Source organism: Alnus glutinosa, chromosome 7 (genome assembly GCF_958979055.1).
Source record: "Alnus glutinosa chromosome 7, dhAlnGlut1.1, whole genome shotgun sequence".
Taxonomy (NCBI): Eukaryota; Viridiplantae; Streptophyta; class Magnoliopsida; order Fagales; family Betulaceae; genus Alnus; species Alnus glutinosa.
Genome location: NC_084892.1, coordinates 26,927,796 through 26,951,762, shown reverse-complemented (window position 1 = coordinate 26,951,762; position 23,967 = coordinate 26,927,796). Strand labels below are relative to the sequence as shown.

At 35.7% G+C, this 23,967-nt stretch overlaps 3 protein-coding genes across 9 annotated transcripts; 2 read left to right on the top strand and 1 right to left on the bottom strand.

Annotated features, from left to right (window-relative positions):
• The first annotated feature begins 1,222 nt into the window (after positions 1-1,222).
• LOC133873870 (protein NRT1/ PTR FAMILY 8.1-like) lies at positions 1,223-5,728 on the top strand. Of its 3 annotated transcripts, none has more exons than XM_062311655.1 (5): positions 1,223-1,374; positions 3,149-3,315; positions 3,403-3,620; positions 3,988-4,538; positions 4,617-5,728. In XM_062311655.1, exons 2-5 carry the CDS (start codon positions 3,210-3,212, stop codon positions 5,446-5,448), a joined length of 1,707 nt encoding a protein of 568 aa, XP_062167639.1. In that variant the 5' UTR covers positions 1,223-1,374; positions 3,149-3,209; the 3' UTR covers positions 5,449-5,728. The 3 variants fall into 3 exon arrangements, with proteins under 3 accessions (XP_062167639.1, XP_062167641.1, XP_062167640.1); XM_062311657.1 differs by having other exon boundaries at positions 1,371-1,498; XM_062311656.1 differs by lacking the exon at positions 1,223-1,374 and adding an exon at positions 1,866-2,008.
• Positions 5,729-6,202: 474 nt separating this feature from the next.
• Positions 6,203-13,404, bottom strand: LOC133873869 (pentatricopeptide repeat-containing protein At3g09060). Of its 5 annotated transcripts, none has more exons than XM_062311651.1 (9): positions 10,849-13,404; positions 9,709-10,713; positions 9,267-9,385; positions 8,833-8,943; positions 8,426-8,509; positions 7,961-8,068; positions 7,521-7,639; positions 7,076-7,194; positions 6,203-6,983 (listed from the first exon to the last, which is right to left on the bottom strand). In XM_062311651.1, the coding sequence occupies exon 1, from the start codon at positions 13,229-13,231 to the stop codon at positions 11,156-11,158; it is 2,076 nt and encodes a 691-aa protein (XP_062167635.1). In that variant the 5' UTR covers positions 13,232-13,404; the 3' UTR covers positions 6,203-6,983; positions 7,076-7,194; positions 7,521-7,639; positions 7,961-8,068; positions 8,426-8,509; positions 8,833-8,943; positions 9,267-9,385; positions 9,709-10,713; positions 10,849-11,155. The 5 variants fall into 5 exon arrangements, with proteins under 5 accessions (XP_062167635.1, XP_062167636.1, XP_062167634.1 ...); XM_062311652.1 differs by having other exon boundaries at positions 7,961-8,509; positions 9,709-9,827; positions 10,548-10,713; XM_062311650.1 differs by having other exon boundaries at positions 7,961-8,509.
• LOC133873871 (uncharacterized) lies at positions 6,402-7,327 on the top strand. Its single transcript, XM_062311658.1, has 2 exons — positions 6,402-6,728; positions 6,821-7,327. The coding sequence occupies exons 1-2, from the start codon at positions 6,402-6,404 to the stop codon at positions 7,262-7,264; spliced, it is 771 nt and encodes a 256-aa protein (XP_062167642.1). The 3' UTR covers positions 7,265-7,327.
• Positions 13,405-23,967: the final 10,563 nt, after the last annotated feature.

Here is a 23,967-nt window from a genome sequence, read left to right as displayed (position 1 = left end):
AGATAGATCCATACATCTTAGATGATAAGTATATATATAGACTCCATTTTACTGTTGATGCATAGCAAAAGTCTTGTTATTATACAGTGTGAACAATGACCAGTAAGGTGTAAAGATATTAGGCATAGTGCTACATGTTGATTTCTGATCTGATTTGACAAGTACGAAGATCCTAATAAATGCTAAAGATCCTGGTGATTCCTGATCAATCATATAATTCCGAGACCTTGATCATTTCCGACCAAGCATATAATCCGAGTGGTCATTATTGACAGACCACATAATCCCGACCAAACGTACCTTCCCGAGCGCATAACCCGAGTGGGGAATAATAATTTCCCAACAAATAGTACTTAGTTTTAGTATTCTATAAAAGCACTTTTTTATAATTAAAGAAGTTAAAATTGTGTTCAGCCTAAACTAGAGTCTTTGTCCATGATCACGATAGATAATAATATTAAACAAATTGATTCAATAATTGAATTCCCTAATGCTAAAAAGACACGGGCTATGATTTTTAGGAGACATATTACTTGTATATTTTGGCATATTTTTCATATATTTTTTTTTAAAATCAACTATTGAATTAATAAATTAAAACTCATATATGGATATTTATAAATTTTACAGATTTAATGATTAATTTTTTAAAAAATATAAAAATACCATTTCTCGATTTTTAGTTTCATATATGAGACAATGATCTACGTCACATCGATCCATGTGTTAGTGCTAAGATAAATATCATGGGATTGCGTTAGTGGGTAGTACGGTGAGTGGATTAAATGCTGATCCTCATATTTATAATTATCTTTTTAAACTAAAAACATTCTCAAAATATCCCTTATTATTTAGAAGAAGAAAAAAAAATATTACAAAGATTTAGACGTCGGTCAGAATTTAACGAAATTTGTAAAGAATACCGACGCTTGAATCTTTGAAAATCTTTATTTATAATTCTTTTTTTAAAAAAAAAATATTGAGTATTTTGAGAAATTTTATAGGATTTAACAAAATAAATTAAAGGAGTAATGAAATTGAAAAAAATTAAAAGATAAATACACTAAATTAAGAGTGTTTGAAATTTAAGAGTAATTGTAAAAGCGACGACAGTTGAGAATGGTTAAATGAAGTTTATCCTAAATAATAATTGATAGTGCAGGGATACCACTGCAAAATCTCAAAATCTCTCTGAAATTGTTTTATATAAAGAAGGCCAGCAATGATACGTAGGCAGAAGATCTTCTCTGACTAGAATTCTTGATCCCTCTATTGAGAATCTCCGTTACTCTGCTTTCCAAGCCACACCCATTACTCCCAACAAACCCGGCCAGGATTCTCTCTCTGTCTCTCTCTCTGTGATTTGCTTCAGAGGTATGTTAATGTCTCTCAAACTTATAAACATCGTCGGAAAACAATCTCTCTCTCTCTCTCTCTCTCTCTCTCCCTCTCTGTGTACAAGTTGTCTTCACCTGCATGCATTCATGATTCATATCAGGTATTTTGAACTTTTGTGGGCTTGTCTTCAATCTTTTTTTTGTGTGTCTGTTTCTACCTTCTATAGGTTTCAACCCAATTTTTCTAGATCTTGATTCAAACTCAGATTTATCAGTTCTCTCATTATATTAAGAATCTTAAGATTTTTTATTTTTTTTGGCTTTATATAATATGACTCCTTGAGTAATCTTCTTAATCGATCACCTATCCATTATAATACTGATATCTTAACATAAAAAGTAGGAGTTTGGTTGACTTGACTCTAGAGTTTATAGTCAGATATATATCCTGTTTGTTACTCTTCAAACTGTATTTTCTTTCTCTTTTGTTTCCTTATTTTTTTATGTTTTTATAAATGAGTTTTTGGAGTAATCATGTCATCTTGTCAAAGTTTCAACTTTATTCCCCGTTGGCATCCCCATCCAATACAAAGGTCGCTCCTTCAGCATAAAACAAACAAAAAATAAACTTTTTCAGAATGGGCTGGGACTTTCACAGAATCACAATCATGGTACAATTGCTTTGTTTTGACGCATCTTTTTCTTTTTCTTTTTTTCTTTAATTTTAAATTGCAAAATTGGATTTATGTATGGATTCTTTGATGATGGTATCTTGATCCCCTAGTGCTTTTCAGCAGATAACATTTTTTTTTTTTTCTTATTGGGCTTTGAAGAATCAGAACTATGGCTATGTTTGTTAATTCCCTTTAGATGATTTTTTTTTTTTTTGAAAAAGTGTTTTGATGTAAAGTAAAGGTGAAAATAGTTTTGAGTATTTTGTGTTATGAGTTGTTTGTTAATTTTTTGTTTTGAAAAGAGAAAACTAAAGGAAGATGGAAAAGTTTTAAGACTTTTTGGACTTTGGAGGTCCCTGTGGGTGTATTATTATAATATTTTTGAGAGATTGGAGAAGGCTATTATATAGTATTTAAAAAGACCTTTTTGTGGTCCACTGGGAGGATGATTAACCTCATAAACTATTGTATCAACAATTAATGATCATTTGAACTAATGCGGTGCTCATGATGTAGTTATATGACTCAAATCATGCTTGGAGTTTGTGATCCTTCTTCTAATAAAGAAAAGCTGCTCCATTATATGAGGCTCTTCAATTAATAATATAGATGGTGATACTTCTCATGTGATACTTTTAGGCAAATGTTCTCCTGTTTTATTATGTATCTGATATTTTTTAGGGTGCCCTGAGTGTTATGCTTGATTATTGGGTACAAATTTTCTGCAGACTTCAAATCTTCTTTGATTCTGTTCATATTAGCTTAATTTCGAAAAGTTGTTGAGGATAAGACTGATAATTTTGGGTTTTGACTCGTGTAGTAATGTGCTTAAAATACCTGACTGGTTTTTTTGAGATTTTATGCAGATTTCATATTATTGTGCTCCATTAGTTTACCAACTAGTTGGAGAAATCTAATGAGATTGTCCAAAATGTATTGTCTATCTAGGGTTTATGTGGTTGCTGTAACATTAATTCCAATTTCCTCCATTTATTTTCACCTTTTGACATTACCAAACAAAACACTGACAATAGAATGAAGTACAACCAGGACTCATATATAGTCATTTTATATAGTCATAATGACTATATATGAGTCCAACTTTGCATTTGATTTAATCATTGATTGATTTTGTAGGTAAGCCTTTGGAGGAAATACACCAAGTAAAACTAGGCCTAATTAAAATATTTAGCATACCATGGCAGAGGAAGACATCTATACACAGGATGGTACTGTGGACATCCATAAGAATCCTGCTGACAAGAGAAAGACTGGACATTGGAAAGCATGCCGGTTTATTCTTGGTATAGTTTTGATTCTTTTTCTATCTGGTTTTCAATTCCTTTATGCAATCTGACTCTGAGATGTTGAACACTGTAATTTTCTGTTAGGAAATGAATGTTGTGAGAGGTTGGCATACTATGGTATGGGCACCAACCTGGTGAATTATCTGAAGCAGCGTCTCAATCAGGGAAATGTCACAGCCTCCAACAATGTCACCAATTGGTCAGGGACCTGCTACATCACACCATTGATTGGAGCCTTTCTTGCTGATGCATACTTGGGAAGATATTGGACAATTGCTGGTTTCTCAGTCATCTATGTTTTTGTAAGTTTCTTTTCAGACAGAATTCTCCTCATTCATACGCATACCTGAAAACTTAACTTGGTTGTGGTGATGGCGTTCCTGTCAAGCTTGAGTACTCGAGCATTTGAATGTTAATATCAACAAAGTTTATTGAAAAGTTGATCAATGTATTTATTCGTAACCCACATCAAGGTTTTCAATTTTGGCCATTCTCTTCTATCTGAGTCATTATGGAAATTAACTTCTATATATCATTGAATTTCTTCCAATTTATGGCCTTTTTGTACAGAAGATATATGTAAAAAATGACCATCCTTGCATAAACCTTGTTGTCTAATAGGCTGACTTCCCCAGAAATGTTGAAGAACTCTAATTTTTTATTTTATAGGGGATGACACTCTTAACGTTGTCTGCTTCCGTCCATGGACTAGAGCCATCATGCGATAAAAACAGTTGCCACCCAACAAAAGCACAGACTGCAGTCTTTTTCATAGCACTTTACTTGATCGCTCTTGGGACTGGTGGAATCAAGCCATGTGTCTCTTCTTTCGGTGCTGATCAATTTGATGAAACCGATGAGAATGAGAGGAAAAAGAAGAGCTCTTTCTTCAATTGGTTTTACTTTTCCATCAATATTGGTGCGCTTATTGCTTCCTCAGTCTTGGTCTGGATACAAATGAATGTGGGCTGGGGATGGGGGTTTGGAATCCCAGCAGTTGCAATGGCCATTGCAGTTGTGTCTTTTTTCTCAGGCAGCCGGTTGTACCGGATTCAGAAACCTGGAGGGAGCCCTATTACAAGGATTTTCCAGGTTATTGTTGCATCCTTCCGGAAACATAATGTTGAAGTACCTGCTGATAAGTCTCTTCTATATGAAACTGCGGATGGGGAATGTAATATCAAAGGAAGTCGCAAGCTTGAACACACTGACAAGTTAAGGTAAGTGGGTTGGAGCTAAGAATGTTTTTGTTCTCAAATGTTTGATAGATTTCTTCTAATGGAGACTGTCGGTTCCAGGTTCTTTGACAAGGCTGCAGTGGAGACCCAAACTGACCAAATTAAGGGCTTGTCAAACCCATGGAGACTCTGTTCAGTGACACAAGTAGAAGAGCTCAAGGCCATTATCCGGCTGCTACCAGTATGGGCAACTGGAATAGTCTTTGCAACAGTTTACAGTCAAATGAGCACCATGTTTGTTTTACAAGGCAACACAATGGATCCACACATGGGTCCTCACTTCGAAATTCCGGCAGCATCGCTCTCCATCTTCGACACACTTAGCGTGATCTTCTGGGCTCCGTTGTATGACCAAATCATCGTCCCATATGCGAGGAGGTTCACTGGCAATGAAAGGGGCTTCACCCAGCTCCAACGAATGGGCATTGGCCTTGTCATTTCTATTTTCTCCATGGTCACTGCAGGGATTCTGGAGATTGTTCGGCTCGACATTATTAGGAGGAACAATTACTATGACCTCACCTACATTCCCATGTCAATTTTCTGGCAAGTCCCACAGTATTTTCTCGTTGGATGTGCAGAAGTTTTCACTTTCATTGGACAGTTGGAGTTTTTCTATGACCAAGCACCTGATGCTATGAGAAGCTTGTGCTCAGCTCTGTCTCTCACAACTGTGGCATTGGGGAATTACTTGAGCACTCTGCTCGTAACAGTTGTGACAAAAATCACCACAAAGAATGGGAAGCTTGGTTGGATTCCAGATAATCTGAACAGGGGCCATCTTGATTACTTCTACTGGCTCTTGGCCATTCTCAGCCTGCTCAACTTCTTGGTCTATCTCTGGATTGCTAGGTGGTATACATACAAGAAGGCCACAGGGCGTGCTCACTGAGAAGATGAATGTTAGAAGATGAACAAAGTATCCTTCCAAATTAGGTTGTAGGTCGGAGGAATTTTCTCTGATTCAGTCTATTAAACTGAGTGCATATGAGAACTACATATGTTTTAGATACATGTCAGTTTAATAAACTGAATTAGAAAAAAAAAAATTCTAACTCAATTTGAAAAAAAAATAAACTTTGTCCAAAGTTGAAACCTAGGATAAGTGTTTGTAAATAATGTTGGTATTGTTTTGTTAATTCCTACATAAATTTCAAGTGTTTGTTAATTCTCCCTTGAATTCTTCTACTATTGAGTCTGATTTCATGGTCTAATCATTGGTAATGTTGAGATTATACATTAAATCATGTCATTTCTCTCAACTTTCCCATTCTTGTTGTATTCTAGGAGAATGGTCTACTTTTCTTGCCAACGTGACCGCACAGCCTAAACTTCAACATCAACAAGCACAGGGGTAGCCCAACTTAAAAAATAATATAAAATAATAATAGATTTTTTTTAAAATTAATTAATTAATTTTTTTAAAAAAAGTAAAATATATATATATATATATATATGTGTGTGTGTGTGTGGGCTACATGTCAAATTTTAATGGTGCCACGTGTCGATGACATAAAAATCCATCAATTTTAGATAGAAAAATAGACAAAGATACTATTTAGAAGTTTTTTTTTCATAGTAAAGGTACCGCCTAAAAAAAAAAAAAAAATGAGTAAAAAATAAAATTTTTAAACCACAAAAAAGTGTAAGGTATTTAACCCCATATATATATATATAGCATTACTCATTATTCATCACCGTCTTTTAACAAATAAACTTTATCATGCTTGTCCAAACGGATAATGCTCAGATAATGATGCATACAGCGTGAGGTTCAAAACTTTTATACTGTACATATAAAACATTTCTCTCTCTCTCTGAAACGAAGAATAAGAAAGAGAGAAGATGATTGCCCTCAAAAACATTCAGACCTCTTTCACTGCCACCAAGCATGCCTTTTTCCACACGGGAAGACCCGTCAACACAAAGAGTTCTTTCCTGTGCCTCTGCAAGCCCAATGATTCCAATTCAGAGGCTTCTCCGCCCGAAGGAGATACCCGTAAGCAAGAGCTGCTGGCCAGAATAGCGATGCTTCAGGCTCAAAAAGTCCGGCTCACCGACTACTTGGATGAGAGATCAGCTTATCTAACACAATTTGGTGAAGAAGCCATTGCTGAGTTCGACAAGATTGGAGAAGATGCCCTCAAAGGACTGGATGAAGCTGGTGCCAGGGTCTGTTGAACTTCTAAACTGTGGATGCAAATCATGCAACGTGCTTAGAGAAACAAAGATAACCCACTTCTTATTCATTTTCTGTTTAGCAGGTAATGGAGAATATGGAGACCCGCATGCAGGCCTTCGAGGAAGCCGCTGAGATGAACAGGCAAGAGATTGAGCAGAACGAAAACATATTAGAAGAGTTCGAAGGTCAGATGGAGGAAGGCCGGAATGAAGGGCTGTTCTTCAAGAGCCTGAGCAGGAGGACACCTATAAAAAAAGCAAAAGCCAAGGAGGAAATGGAGAAGATAAACCAAGTTACTAAAGAGAACGCTGGATCAAAAACCAGGAAGAACATTTACCTCGCGTTAATAGGCCTGATAGCCATTGGCCTCGCTGATGCTTTCCTGTCTTCTTCATCTGACTGGCGAAAGGTTGCAGCTCTCGGAGCAATTCTAGTGGCTTTACTCTCACAGTTAAACTACGAGCAGAGGATGTTTTCAGAAACAGAAAATACAGAGAGGGAAAAGACTCGTGAAGAAAAGAAGTGAATATCCTTCTCTATGTTCCTAATAATATCTGTATAAATTTTTTTACCAATAGTTTTTTATTAACTTAATATGGCATGACAAAATAAACCCAAGAGAAAACTCGCAACTTGGGCCTTATACATCATGCTACTTCAATTTGGCATCATCAACAGCTGATTTTGGTAATTTCACTACAATAACCAAAACCCGGTAACCAAGTTACCATATCTGATGCTACATAAACATTTCCCCATTGTAGACCACGAAGAACATTTACCTCGCGTTAATAGGCCCGATAGCCATTGGCCTCGCTGATTCTTTCCTGTCTTCTTTATCTGATTGGCGAAAGGTTGCAGCTCTCGGAGCAATTCTAGTGGCTTTGCTCTCTCAGTTCAACTACGAGCAGAGGATGTTATCAGAAACAGAAAATGCAGAGAAGGGAAATACTCGGGAAGAAAAGTGAATATACTTCGCTATGTTCCAAATAAATTTCTGTATAAACTTTTTTACCGAGTCTTATTAACTAAATATGGCATGATAAAATAAACCCAAGAGAAAACTTGCAACTTGGGCCTGATACATCATGCTACTTCAATTTGGCATCATCAACAGCTGATTTTGGTAATTTCACTACAATAACCAAAACCCAGTAACCAAGTTACCATATCTGATGCTATATAAACATTTCCCCATTGTAAGACCAGGAAGAACATTTACCTCGCGTTAATAGACCCGATAGCCATTGGCCTCACTGATTCTTTCCTGTCTTCGTCTGATTGGCAAAAGGTTGCAGCTCTCGGAGCAATTCTAGTGGCTTTGCTCTCTCTACGAGCAGAGGATGTTATCAGAAACAGAAAATACAGGGAAGCAAAAGACTCGGGAAGAAAAGTGAATTTCCTTCGCTATGTTCCTAATAAATTTCTGTATACAATTTTTTACCGATAGTTTTATTAACTGAATATGGCATGATAAAATAAACCCAAGAGAAAACTTGCAACTTGGGCCTGATACATCATTCTACTTCAATTTGGCATCGTCAACATCTGATTTTGGTGATTTCACTACAATAACCAAAACCCGGTAACGGAGTTACCATATCTGATGCTATATAAACATTTCCCCATTGTAGACCAGGAAGAACATTTAAATCGCGTAAATAGGCCCGATAGCCATTGGCCTCACTGATTCTTTCCTGTCTTCTTTATCTGACTGGCGAAAGGTTGCAGCTCTCGGAGCAATTCTAGTGGCTTTGCTCTCTCAGTTCAACTACGAGCAGAGGATGTTATCAGAAACAGAAAATGCAGAGAAGGGAAATACTCGGGAAGAAAAGTGAATATCCTTCGCTATGTTCCTAACAAATTTCTGTATAAACTTTTTTACCAATAGTCTTATTAACTAAATATGGCATGATAAAATAAACCCAAGAGAAAACTTGCAACTTGGGCCTGATACATCATGCTACTTCAATTTGGCATCATCAACAGCTGATTTTGGTAATTTCACTACAATAACCAAAACCCGGTAACCAAGTTACCATATCTGATGCTATATAAACAGTTCCCCATTGTAAGACCAGGAAGAACATTTACCTAGCATTAATAGGCCCGATAGCCATTGGCCTCGCTGATTCTTTCCTGTCTTCTTCATCTGATTGGCAAAAGGTTGCAGCTCTCGGAGCAATTCTAGTGGCTTCACTCTCTCTATGAGCAGAGGATGTTATCAGAAACAGAAAATACAGAGAAGGAAAAGACTCGGGAAGAAAAGTGAATATCCTTCGCTATGTTCCTAATAAATTTCTGTATACAATTTTTTACCGATAGTTTTATTAACTGAATATGGCATGATAAAATAAACCCAAGAGAAAACTTGCAACTTGGGCCTGATACATCATTCTACTTCAATTTGGCATTATCAACATCTGATTTTGGTGATTTCACTACAATAACCAAAACCCGGTGACCAAGTTACCATATCTGATGCTATATAAACATTTCCCCATTGTAAAACCAGGAAGAACATTTACCTCGCGTTAATAGGCCCGATCACCATTGGCCTCGCTGATTCTTTCCTGTCTTCTTTATCTGATTGGCAAAAGGTTGCAGCTCTCGGAGCAATTCTAATGGCTTTGCTCTCTCAGTTCAACTACGAACAGAGGATGTTATCAGAAACAGAAAATGCAGAGAAGGGAAAGACTCGGGAAGAAAAGTGAATATCCTTCGCTATGTTCCTAATAAATTTCTGTATAAACTTTTTTACCGATAGTTTTATTAACTGAATATGGCATGATAAAATAAACCCAAGAGAAAACTTGCAACTTGGGCCTTATACATCATTCTACTTCAATTTGGCATCATCAACATCTGATTTTGGTGATTTCACTACAATAACCAAAACCCGGTAACCAAGTTACCATATCTGATGCTATATAAACATTTCCCCATTGTAAAACCAGGAAGAACATTTACCTCGCGTCAATAGGCCCGATAGCCATTGGCCTCGCCGATTCTTTCCTGTCTTCTTCATCTGATTGGCGAAAGGTTGCAGCTCTAGGAGCAATTCTAGTGGCTTTGCTCTCTCAGTTCAACTACAAGCAGAGGATGTTATCAGAAACAGAAAATACAGAGAAGGAAAAGACTCGGGAAGAAAAGTGAATATCCTTCGCTATGTTCCTAATAAATTTCTGTATAAAATTTTTTACTGATAGTTTTAATAACTGAATATGACATGATAAAATAAACCCAAGAGAAAACTTGCAACTTGGGCCTGATACATCATTCTACTTCAATTTGGCATCATCAACATCTGATCTTGGAGATTTCACTACAATACCCAAAACCCGGTAACCAAGTTACCATATCTGATGCTATATGAACATTTCCCCATTGTAAAATTGATACAAAAAAAGACATAGCTAAAAGTTTCACATTTTCATAGCTTAATGAATGTAGATTCAGATACATCTACATGACTATCTATTTCTAGATCCTCTCTTTTCTTGACACTCCTTGACAAGATAGATTATAGGTAGCTAGACTTTCTGCATTAGAGCCGAACCAACCAGCAAGCAAAAGCAAAAAAGCTTTCTGCCTCATATCTCCAAGGTCAAATAGATAGTAAGCAACTTGTGGTGGTCTACCAGAGGCAGGATTTTTTGACGCTGAAATAGCCGACAACATTAGAACAAAAAGGCAGCATTCTGTTCAGCTAGAAAAAACATTTAATTCAAAAGATTTAGTTGCATGTTCCTTCATTGATTTTTAAGTGTCGATGACCAGCACTGGCCTATAGGTAGAACTACATCCACCTTTTTAAATCATGATTAAACATGCTTCCCTGTATTTTCAGTTAACCATGGTTGTGGTACTTGGGCAGAATTGAACGGATTGGCTATAGCAACTAGAATCAGGTGCAACAACTTGGTAATCCAGGTTTTAGAGAGCCCACCACGTTGCGAATTGGTGAATAAAGTCCTGTTCAGGATACATGAAGATATTAAATCCAAACTACAAGAATAGCATAACACACAACTTCCAATGAGAAGTTAAGAATAGAACATCTCTCCAGGAAAAATTAAGCAAGGTGCATTCAGGAAAAGCCACTCATACCTTATGCATATCTATCATTCAGGGGAGCACCGAGACATATACATTGCCTATAGAATGGATACTGGAACCAACACTTGAACCCAGCATTATCAGTAGAGATTAAGCATCTGTAATTACCAGCCAAAAGACTGGTTCCACCTGCTTTGTTGACACAATATGGTGTTGAATCATCGATTCCCTGTCAGAAGCTGAAAGAATACTACGGCCATTAATTGGCTTTTCTTGCCAACTCCAAAAGCAGCAGGCGTATGTGAAGAAGCGGTAGCACCTAAAAGTGACTTCGAAGCTACTACAAAACCCAAAAGGATCATGTCGAAGCCCTATTATTAAGCACTGCTCTTACAAGTATGTTCCATGTAATGGCAGTTGGAAGAATCCCATGATCCAAAGCATGGTTTAAGTACGCAATAGCATCTGATATCCTCAGGCAAGAGCAAAGCCCCTTAAGAGTAATATTATAGGAGATGATATCTGGCCGTAACCCATCTTCTAAGATGCGAGCCCAGATCTCTGATGCCTTTTCACAGTCCCTGGCTTTGTAGAGCCCCTCCATGAGGGTATTGTGGGTCACAAGATTTGGAATACAGTTCCACTGCTTCATCTCTGAATAGAACTGCAAAGCATCTTCGACTTTGCCAGCAGAGCAAAGCCCATGAATTATAATATTGTACATAGTTACGTCAGGTTTAAAACCTTCGTTGAGAAACTGGTGCCACAAGTTGAGGGCCATGTCAATTTTCTTGCCTTGAAAAAGCCCGTTCATCAACAAGCTATACGTGATCATGTCTGGCTTCCACCCCTTTTCCAGCATTTCCTTCACAAAAGAATACGCCTGATTAAATCTTTCAGATTTGCATAAACCATTTATAAGGATGTTATAGGAGACGATATTTGGAGAGCAACCCTTGGTGCTCATTTCCCCAAAAAAGTGAACTGCATTCTCAAGTTTGGAAGTTCTGATAAACCCGTTAAGTAATGCATTGCAAACATGAGGATTCAGTTTACAGCCACGTTTATCCATCTGATCCACCACTACAGTCGCTTCATCTAGTCTCCCTTCTTTGCATAATCCATTAATAATCGAGGAATACGCAAAAATATCGAGATGAGCTCCCCCATTCTCGACCTCTTTCAGAAGCCATAAAGCCTTATTCAAGTATCCATTCTTACATAACCCATGAATTAACACTCCATAAGTGGTGGAATCTGCACTGCAACCCTTCTCCTGCAAGAGTTCCCAGATAGACATTGCTTCACCAACCTTCCCATTATCAAACAACCCTCTAATAAATATGTTATAACTGACAACACTTCGACAATCATTATTTCCCATAATCTCCCACAATTCAAATCCCTCTTCAACCTTCCCTGCTCGACAAAATCCGTTAAGCATTGTATTATATGTAACTACATCAGCAGACACCCGACTCTCAACCATCTGTTTGTAAACTCTCTCAGCCCCATCAATATTACCCGCTTCGCACAAGCCATGTATCAAAGTACTATAAGTAAACAAATCCTGCTGTCGCTCATTTTTCTTCATCCTATTCCATATTTCCAAGCTCTCATCGAACCTCCTGCATTTACACAATCCATTAATCATAACATTATATGTAACAACATTCGGGTACACCATAGACGCTCTCAGTAAGCTCTCCCAAATCTCCATAGCCTTAACAAAATCCCCTTTCTTGAAAAACCCATCAATCAAAATATTATAACACATCACATCAGGTTCCACACCTCTCACGGGCATTTCATCGAACACCTCCAATGCATGGCATAAATTCCCACCCTTTGCAAGCGCATTAATCAAAGTACCGTAGCTAAAGACATCAGGCTTCAAACCCTTGTTCCACATCCAATCCAACAGACCCTTCGCCTTCTCAAACTGCTTCTTCTTACACGAAATCTTGATCAATATATTATACGTTTGTACATTCGGCGACATACCCACCGTCTCAAAGTACGCCAAAAACGACTCCGCTCGGTCCCACTGGTTCGACTCAGTGAAAGCATTGAGCAGACTGTTGTAGGACCTTATTCCCGGTTTACAACCAAAAATCTCGTCCATTCGTTGAAACACATCCAAAGCTTTATCGGGCATAGAGCTCTTCGCATAGGCCTTGATCACCGTCAACGCCACGTCTTCGGAGCATTGGCATTTCTGGGTTCGGATCAGTTCGACAACCCTACCCACGTGGACGACAAGCCTCTGGTCCACGAGTCGGCGGAGGATGTAGTGGAACACGCTGGGCGAGTGGGCGTAACCCGGGTGGCGAGTCGCTGAGTCGAACAGTGCAAGTGCAGAGTGAGGGTTCCTCTCCGCCTTGAGGAGATTCAGAACTCGCTTCGGGGAGAGAGATTTGGGGAACTCGACCATGGCAGAGACTGTAACTTTTTAGAATTCTCTGGCTTGTCGTCATGTCATGTTTTCACTAGGAATCCGGCACGGTGTTATGAACCCTGGAGATTTTCCGGCGAGAGGGAGAGAGTTCTAAAGTGGGAGGCAGTGTCGCCTCGGAACATTTATTGGGAGTTCGGACATCGCACCACTATTTCGCGTAAAGAGGATCCATCTCACTCTTTCATAGTTTAATGTAGAATTTTTTTAAAAAAAAAAAAATTATATATATATATATATATATATATATATATATATATATTTCAAAAAAAATTGAATTTTATGATTTATCCAATGCAAACTGAAAAATATTTTTTCCTACTTGAGTTAAAGAAATTTCTTTCAACCCAATATATGAAATGACATGTACATATTTTTTTTAATAGCATATAAAATGTACATACATTTTTAATAAAATTTATTCTAACTTTGTTCTTGCTATTAAAATAAAAGTTGAAGCCTTGTTTAGTTCGCGGAATAGGCCCATGAAATAGAATAGGAATAGTCATTACTTTGTTTATTTAGAGTCTATTCTCTTACAAAGAGAAATACCTATTCCTCTATTCCTAAATGAATAAACTAAATTTTCTAAAAAAAAAAAATCAAAACCAAAACCTCCATTTACAGTGGCTGGTCAATCACTCATTGGGGTGGTCAGCCAGCCACATATGGAACCGAGAGTGGTCGCAAGACCCCTAGAACGCCTTGTGGTGGACCCCGGAGGCATTTTAGGTTGCTACCCCCGATGAGTACTTAGGGCTAAGCAAGCTACCCACCAAAGAGTTGGGCGTGGCCGCAGCCATCTCCGGAGACCACTCTGAGGGTGGTTGCAGCCACCCCCGACTCTTTGCTAAGTGGTCGACCACCCCACCCACTAGTTTTAATAAAATAAAATAAAAATGGTTTTTTTTTTATATAATTTGATTTTTTTTTTAACTATTTTTTTTAAATAAAATAATGTGGGAATTTTATTTTTTTTTTGTAATTTTAATTTAATTCTAATCGAAGCATATGAGTTTTTTTTCTTTTAGATAAAATGGCATTTTTATTAAACAAGAAATATAATGCTCAGCAAGGACATTATTGTGGAGGTATAGGAAGGGCATTCCTGAATCCAACAAAAGTCTAACAAATGCCTTAGAGCACTCACATCGGATTAGCTATTTTCTCCATTTGGCTAGAATAGCTTAACTTTTGCTTAAAACTCACCTCCATCGGCTTATGTAAAGCAGAGCTAAAATGGCGTTGGTTAAGATCTGTGAACAGTGGAACGCCACATGAGGCATTGCATTATACACAAATCTACTTATATTTTATTGTTTTTTTTTTTCACTTTCTTCCGTTCTCTCTGTGTCTCTCAAATATTCTTTTCTTCTTCTTCTCTGCGCCAGTTCGTCTCTGGATTTTCTTCTCCCGTAGAGGTTGGACTTGGCCTTGTCGTACATGTGAGCAGCAGCTTCAAGATTCCAACAGCTCCTTCTGCTCAATCGACGACACCATACGCCATACCGTGCGGCACGACGACACGACGGGCCACGAATAGCAGGTTCCGCTCCTCCACGTTCAGCTCCGCCGCCGAGGTCGAGCCCATCACCAGCTTCTCCATGTACTTCACCATCTCCCTAGTACTGCTCGGCTTGCTCCTCCAACTTCACCATGATCTTGATCCCTAGTCAGTGAGGAAGCCATTGGAGGCTTTGGAGCGAACACACACAGCCAGAGAGAGAGAGAGAGAGAGAGAGAGAGAGAGAGAGAGAGAGAGAGAGAGAGAGAGAGAGAGAGAGAGAGAGAGAGAGAGAGCAGCGGAAAGGTCAAAGACTCAAAAGGAGAGTCCAGAAATTTCTATGCAGAACGCGTGGGTGCGTGGAGTTCGAAAATTTCTAGAGGTGGAGAACTTGTGGGGCAGAGAGTGGAGAGAGGTTTTTAACAAAGAAAAATAATAATAATAATAAAAAGAATAAAATTGATTATTTTAATAAAATATATATAAATTTAGATAATCGGATGGATAATAGTTTTAAAGGTGATTATCTAAACTAGTAAAAAGTGGGTTTTGGTTATGTAAAATAGATTGAAGTTTAGATCATCCGGTGTGAGTGCTCGTAGTGCGGCTTTGGCCAACGTATGAGCTGCTTGATTAGCAGCTGTACGGATATGATGTACCTCAAAACATGGAATATCATGCAACCGTATTCGAGTATCTTCCAGAATCTGCCTGAAACTACTCAAGCAGGGAGAATCCTTGTCGGTATGTGTCTCAACGACACGATACGTGGATTTTAAATTTATAAGTTTACCACTCGCAATAGTACGTATCGATTGTACTATAGTAAGGGTGATCGAACCACAAAGATTATTGGTTGTTTTGTGTAACGGGATATCTAAAGAGTGTATTTAACTTAATTTAAGAGTAAAAATAAAAGTAAAGGTTGTAGAATTGAAGCTACAACAATAAAGTGAAAGAATGAAAGCGGAAATTGAAAGCAAACTTAGAAGAAACTTAGGGTATTAATCTTTTCCAATCCTCAACCAATGAAATGCTTAAAGTCTATATGGATCTTCCTAACATGCATGATATGAGCGCGTAATGGGCGTCAACTATTACGATGACCTCCACACGAAAACACTTTAGTTAAGACGTAATCATAAAGCACCTAGTTTTACATTAAACAACTTCACGTAAAGATTTAAACTACAATTGAAAAACGTTTACTCTACCAAAGGTGTGGAGTGATTAATGCTCCCTAACTTACTACTCTATAACACATCCTAATAAGCATACACAATATATGAAAATCATAACTAGGTCACAATGATAAGGTATCTAGTTTCACACCAGTCGCATCACGTAAAAGTTACACTATAATTGAAAAACGGTTTAAACTACTAAAGGTGTGAAACGATCGGTATTCCCTAGTATACCCTATAAGATGACTCTAATAGGTAAACATAAATCATGTCAAATTAGAACCATTGCAAAAGACATCGTTCATGTTTCCAAGAACATTGGTTTTACTCAAGAAATCTAAGAAAACTCATAGACAAGTTTAACTATTTTTCATGAATAATTAGATTTGGAATCTTGAAAACAAAACCTTTTAGCATGGGTTTTGAGATCGTCTAGCCCTTAACAATCATCAAACATCTCAAGAAAATCCTAAGAACCTCAAGAACACTTCATGGTTTTTGGATAGGATTTTGATCAAAACCTAAGGACTAATTTAACTAGACATAATTAAATCTAATCTATGCATGAAAATTAATCAAAAACAGTAAAGAAAACAAAATTTGAATAAACAAATAACACTATATTAACATAAGAAGATTCAGATTACAAACGGAAATGAAAAGCATTAAGATTAACTAAGAAGATACACCTGAGAAAATGGAAGTCCCAAGAAGATGCATACCTATTACTCTCACCCATGCCTCATATATATAGAGGAGGAGATTTACAAAATAAAATCTAGATAAGAGATAAGATAAGATAGGATAGGATAAGATAAGATAAGATAAGATAAGATAAGATAGGATATGATAGGATAAGATAAGATAGAATAGGATAAGAGATATTTGGAAATATCTGAAAATATCTAAAAAATATCTAGGAAATATCTAGAAAATATCTAACAAATATCTAAGATATTTAAAATATCAAGGAAGAGTGATATGTCAACATTGTTCCAGATTGTTCCGAAAATATCCAAATTCGATCGATCGATTATAAAGTCGATCGATCGCATTTCGCTCGATCGCATTTGTGGTTACCCTGTCTCAATTGATCGCATCTCGCACGATCGATTTTTCTTCGACTGATGATTCGATCGATCTATTTGCCTTAGCCGATTCTTCACTTGGCATGAGCAACTTTGAACTCTGAAAATGACCAAATCGCCCTTGATATATTTTCAGGTCTAATTCAAGTGTTTTAAATTATATTTCAACTAAGACTTGAAAATAAGACAAAACACAAAACTACAACAAAACGTTATATTTACAACACAAACTAGGCATAACAAATGTAAATTAAGAGATCTTGGATAAAATAATTCAAGACTTATCACTTGCAGAGAGCGGAAACTACAAACACTGAATCGCCTTCAAAAATTACCTTGTTGAATCCCAACTCACAGCACAGACTTACTGCCCACTACACAGCCATGGATTATGCCACAGCAGGATCATTGAGGAAAATGATAACCGTTGCCAAAGCTGCTAAACAACACCTGCTTCATCTCTCGCCACTGTATACCCCCACTCCTATGATCATCTTCGAATTCTCGTCTATGGCAGCATCCCAATTCAACTTGATCCACCCCGTGGAAGGCTTGTGCCATTTATGAACGATAGGCTCCTGGTTTTCCACTCGAGAAACAAGCTGAGAGTTAGCCTGTGTAAAGGATTCCACCATCTCCTTGGCTGTTGCAACCAGTCTGGAAGGAGGGGTGAAGTCTCTATAAAAGTAATGCCACATATCACCCTTGTGTCCACTTTTTGTCCCCCCATAATGATGTGACTCTTAAAATCACCATTGGATCAAAATCTTATAGTGGTCTATCATAAATTCAATGGTAATTTTAAGAGTCACATCAATTTTGGGGGGACATAAGGGTGATATGTAGCATTATTCGTCCCTATAATTAAAAACAAAAGAATTACGACGAAGCCATAGTAACCTTGCCACTGTCAGGGCTTCAACGAACTCGTCGGATTCAAGCTTTAAAGCTTCAAACAAAAGAATTAAAGTATATGAGTTGTTACCATATTAAATAATAGGAATAGTCATTCAATTTTATTCGATTTTATTTTCAGTAATAACTATTCAATTTCCTAATAAAATACTTATTCTGCAAACCAAACGAGACCTAGAATAGCTCTCTGAATTTTCAAGTGTGCTAAAGTAACCCATCAAAAGTATTATCGTGTTTCAAAAAAACAACTTTTCCTAATAATACTCGTATCCTATAAAAAACAAAAATACAAAATTAATAATTAAAAAAAAAAAAAAAACTACTTTTTAAACAAAAAAAAAAAATCTGAAAAGTTAGAGACTTTTGTTAATTTTTTCAAAAAAATAATAAATAAATAAAGGGGTGGCTGCGACCCACCCCTTTCCTTTTTTTTTTTTCTTTTTTTTTTTCATTTTTCAATTTTTTAATAATAATAATAATAATTTTAGTTTAATATATTTGTATTTATTTATTAAGAGTAATATGTGTCGCCATCTTATTGATGCTGATGTGACACCTAATAGAATCTATCAAATTTTTTAACAAAATTTGGCTGGAAGGAGTAACTTGTATTTTTGGCATATCATAAGAACCTCTTAATTTATTTGGATACCAAAGAGAGTTAATTGTAAATCAGATAAGCTGCATAAACTAATTTTGCATTTTTCCCTCCGTTTTTTTTTTTACTAAGAGTGACACATGTCATTATTTTATTGGTGCTAACATATACATTAATAGAATCTATCAAGTGTTTGAATACAGTAACTAAATTGTTACTTTGGCTTACCCTGATAACCTCTGAATTATTTATATTCTGTAATGAACGATTTGTGATTTATGCCAATTACAGGAACTAATTTTGCATTTATCTGATTTTTTGTATTAATCCTCCCCTTGGTTTGTTTGTTTGTTTTTTTTTTTTTTGTTTAAAAAATAGTTTTTTTTATTAATTTTTGTTTTTGTTTTTTAGAGGATAAGGGTATTATCGAGAAAATGTCATTTTTGAAACACGGTGATGGATCACTTTAGCACACTTGAAAATCCTATGGGCTATTCGAAAATCGTATATTAGTTCAGGGGGCTTTTTTATATTTAACCTTATGATTTTTACATGCTCAAATGACACATATCATTTTTATAGACAAAGTTGAAAAAACTTCGTCCAACCTAGTTTGAAGGAAAACTATGTTCCAAAGAGGGTACGAATTTGACAGGGTTTTCTCCAAATTGGATTGGAATGAGTTTCTCCAACCTAGTTGATAAAAATGGCATGTGTCATTTTGTACATGAGAAACACATTATTTTTAAATAAAAAACAATAGCAAAAGAGAATATTCATTTGCCTCTTTTCATAAATATACCTTGCTTTAATTATGGGTCTTAATTTAATACATTAGCATAAATTAAAAATTGAAGATAGTAGACAGAATCAAGAATAGGGAAAATAACAATTAGGGAAGAGAAAGACTCTGGTCTCCATAAAGAAAAATATAGAACAACTTTGCAAGAATAAAATTTTAATGATACTCTAAAACTGAATTGAAAAATAACACAAACTAGATGTCTTTATATAGGTTAAGTTTTGACTGTTCTCCATGCAAAATACTTGGAGTAAAAGAAAATGATAAAATTAAAAAAATAACCCTAAATTTACAGACAAGGCAAAATATTTGAAGATAAAGCAAAAGATTTATAAACAAAGCAATAAGATATTATTCCAAATATAATAATCAAATCTTATGTCCAATTCTTGCCATTCTTATATTGATCTTCTCTGTCAATATATTACATAGCCATTAATTCGATATCTGACAACTCAGTTGTTGATTCCCCTGCATCAATATCATTGCAAAAATATTTACCTTACAATGACATATTGTACATTATAAATATCTTGACGTTACTTTCCTTTCGTGTTAGCGCACATGTAATTAGGTAAAATTATATTTAGTTCATTGGTTTTTACTTGATTTGGATTTAGTATTCGAGTTTTTAATTTCAATAATAAAGTCTTTAAGTTTTGCCGAGATTTCAAATATATATCTTTGTCACTTTAAAAATAACGGTTTGTCATATGCTATGTGTGCCTCATTTGACTTGTTTGTGTCTATGTCATCATCCAATGTCAATACCACGTCAGCAAGTGTCAAGTCATCCATAAAACAAAAATCAAAAGACCCAACTCTAAAAAACAAAACCCACACAATCTGAGAATCAAAAGACTTGAAAACTAAAGAACAAACCCACGTTCTTATCCAACTTACCTAGGAAGGCAAAAGGTGGTGTGTTTGGGGCTGTGTTCGAGCCGAGTCAAGCTGAGCTTAGGGTTACCGGATTCGGCTCGAATACATAGAATAAGGGCTCAAGCTCGAGCTGAGTTTTGAATGGTTGTTCAAATTCGACTTGTTAAGAGTGTATTCAAATTCAAGCTTCTAGCTTAACAAGCTGAGCCTCCAATCGAGCTCGAGTGGCTCAAGCTCGATTGGAGTTTTATAATATTTTTAACTTTAAAAAAAAAAAATCAGTACAATTTTAACTTTGATCTATATTTCATATTCTAAATGAAACGTTTGTAGTATTACATATATTATGTTTACTATATTAATATTTGGGATAATTGCACCGTTGGTCCCTGTGGTATACCATAATTATTTTTCACTCCCTATGGTTTAAAAAGTTCACTGGAGGTCCTCGTGATATGCAATAATTACAAATCGATCCCTGGCGTCAAATTCTGTTAAAATTTTTAACAGATTCCGTCAAATGCCACGTCAGCGCCACGTGTCGCCAATAAGATGGTGACACGTGTCTATCGTAATAAAAAAATATAAATTTATTAAAAAATAAATAAAAATACTTATATTTTATAAAAAAAATTCAAAAAAAATTCAAAAAAAAAAACAAAAAAAAAAAAAGCTGAAGGGGTGGCCCAGCCACCCCTTTGGGGGTGGCCTGGCCGCCCCCAGCCACTGGGGGTGGCGCGCGGCCACCCCCTTTCCCATTTTTGTTTTTTTCTTTTTTTTTTTTTTAAAAAAAAAATAAGTATTTTTTATTTATTTTTTAATAAATTTATATTATTTTATTAAAATTAGACATGTCAGCGCCACGTGTCACCAATAAAATGACGACACGTGGCGCTGACGTGGCATTTGACGGAATCTGTTAAAAATTTTAACAGAATTTGACGCCAGGGATCGATTTGTAATTATTGCATATCACGAGGACCTCCCATGAACTTTTTAAACCATAGGGAGTGAAAAATAATTATGGTATACCACAGGGACTAACGGTGCAATTATCCCTTAATATTTATACATTACAGTTATATAATCTTATATTTATAAAACTTATTCTTGTGTGTGTGTGTACACGAGCGAACTAACAATTCGAGCTGAACGAGTCAAGTCGAACTTATACAAGCCGAGTTCATGAGCTTTGTCTGAGCCGAGTTTATACAACTATGTATAATTTAATATACGCAAATTATTGTGTTCACGAACTGATAATTTATTTTTCAAACCGAAACTGAATTGAGTTTAAGCGTGCCGAGTCGAACTGAGTTCATGAATCATTACAGAATGTTAGATAATCTATTCGATAGGATGGATGGTTTATTGTGGGGGTCTACCTAAGTCGTGGTACAACAAGGACCGTTGTTTGAGTCACTAGCTTAATGGAGTAAGGACTAAAAACGTGGGTTTGCTCCATAGGTTCTTTAGATCTTTAGTGCATCTCCTGCTAGTGCTCTAAGTCGTAGTGGAGCAATAATTGTTCTTTGAGTCACCATCATATATTATTTTTATGTTTTGGATTTTTAATATGTTGTTTTTGTTTTTGTTTTTATTTTTATTTTTTTTAATGTTTACTGGATTTGTAGTTTTGTTTTTTTATGTTTGTTGGAATTGTAATGTTGTTGGATTTACACTTGAACAGACGACTTTTGTAATTTGTATGATTGTATTTTCTAGATGAATTCATGATGAAGTGTTTGTATTTTCTTTCTTATTTTTAAGTTGAAATATGGAATTAAGATATGGATTTCATTTAAAACATTATGGCTTAGAAAAAAAATGCTTTAAACATTAAAAACATGCACACAATATTTTAAAAATTGTTTTAACTATTTCATAATAAAAGTCCAAAGAATGTCTAAAAGGCTAAAATTGGTATATTACCTAATATGTGGATAGCGGCTAATAACCGCATTCAATAATCACGCGGATAACAGTTAGTAACCTCGTGATACGATGTGGATGCGGTTACTTAAAAATGATAGTTGTATAATGTGGATGCAGATGCGGTTATTGCTAATAATTGCATCAACATCTACATGTACATCCCTAACAGATATACTTATTTGAAATTTATGCAAAACCTAAAAATTTTATTCTTAAAATTGAAAATTCAAATCAAATGAAAACTTAGAAATTAGGGAAAAATATAAAAAAGCCTTCCTGAACTAACAGCTGATTTTAAAATAACCACCTAAAAATTTTTAAGTGTACTCATATAACCCATCAATGTAACGACCCACCCCCAATGATATAATATTGTCCGCTTTTGGCTCCTCCAAACCATATTTTCTAAGATGCCACCCATCCTGATACTACTCTCACAGAAGTATGCTTAACTGCGGAATTCTGATAAGTTCAAGGCCATCACGGCTTTAAAACGCGTTGTGTCAATAAGTATCTGAATATACATATAAGCACATATTCATTCCTATACCCAGGTGATGTGGGATGTCATAATCACCCCCTTTTAGGACCTAGCATCCCCACTGGCGACCCTCATGAGATCATCCCATTCTTGACGTCTCAACGAATGCCCATTGGCGACCCTCATGGGTTTGTCCACGCTCTCCCCATCTCAGGCTAGGCAATGGTTCTGATACCATTTGTAACGTCCCACCCCCAATGACACAATATTGTTTGCTTTTGGCTTCCCCAAACCAGACTTCCCAAGAGGTTACTCATCATGGTAGTACTCTCATAAAAACACAATTCTGATAGGTTCGTGACCATCACGACTTTAAAACGCATTGTGTCAAGAAGGGTGTTAATATATATATAAGCACATATCTATTCTCATACCCAAGCAATGTGGAATGTCACAATCAAACTATCAAAGTGTGCCAAAAAAGCCACTTTTGTCGAAATATTCTTATAATACCCTTATCTCTTAAAAAAAAACTAAACTATTTTTTTTAAAAAAAAAAAAAAAGATAAAAGAAAGAAAAAAGATAAATAAAAAATCAATTTATGTGGTTGGTTTCAATTACAAATCTCTCTCTGCAAAATAAAAAATAATTCAAAAGTCTTCAAGGGAGGCAAAAAATAACAATTTTGTCATTGTAATCAAATTACATCAAAATACTTGACGGATTCTGTTAGCGTCAACGTTAACACAAACAAAATGATGATTTGTGTCACTTTTAATAAAAAAAAATATCAATATATTAAAAATATACATTTATAAAACTAAATTACTTATTGCACTCAAATTCCGTCAAAATTTATGACGGATTCCGTTAGTGTGTCACATTAGCATCAATAAAATGATGACACGTGTCACTGTTAACACACACACACACATATAACTAAAAAGTTAAAAAAAATTAAATTTTTTTAATTGGGGTGGTTGTTGAGCCACCATTTTTTTTTAATTAAAAAAAAATTAAGTTTTAAATTTCTTTAACTTTTTAGTTTTATATTAATAGTTTTTTTTTAAGAGAATAAAGGTATTATATGAATATTTCGACAAAAGTGGTAGTTTTGACACACTTTAGTAATATGATTGGTCATATTAGTGCACTTAAAAATTCATGGGGCTATTATAAAATCGGTTGTTAGTTCATGGAGCTTTTTTATATTTTTTCCTAGATATATATGATTTTTCCAAAATATGGTAATAAAAGCATAAGGAAAAAGCTAAATTATTTAAGAATAATGATTCAATGCCACCTAAATATACAACTTTTCACCA

Bases quoted from the DNA above. Each gene is read 5' to 3' on its own strand.
- LOC133873870 (XM_062311655.1), top strand. From the start codon at position 3,210: ATGGCAGAGGAAGACATCTATACACAGGATGGTACTGTGGACATCCAT. The intron at 3,316-3,402 runs GTATAGTTTTGA...ATTTTCTGTTAG, and splicing joins AGCATGCCGGTTTATTCTTG to GAAATGAATGTTGTGAGAGG. The intron at 4,539-4,616 runs GTAAGTGGGTTG...TGTCGGTTCCAG, and splicing joins GAACACACTGACAAGTTAAG to GTTCTTTGACAAGGCTGCAG.
- LOC133873869 (XM_062311650.1), bottom strand. From the start codon at position 13,231: ATGGTCGAGTTCCCCAAATCTCTCTCCCCGAAGCGAGTTCTGAATCTC.
- LOC133873871 (XM_062311658.1), top strand. From the start codon at position 6,402: ATGATTGCCCTCAAAAACATTCAGACCTCTTTCACTGCCACCAAGCAT. The intron at 6,729-6,820 runs GTCTGTTGAACT...TCTGTTTAGCAG, and splicing joins TGGATGAAGCTGGTGCCAGG to GTAATGGAGAATATGGAGAC.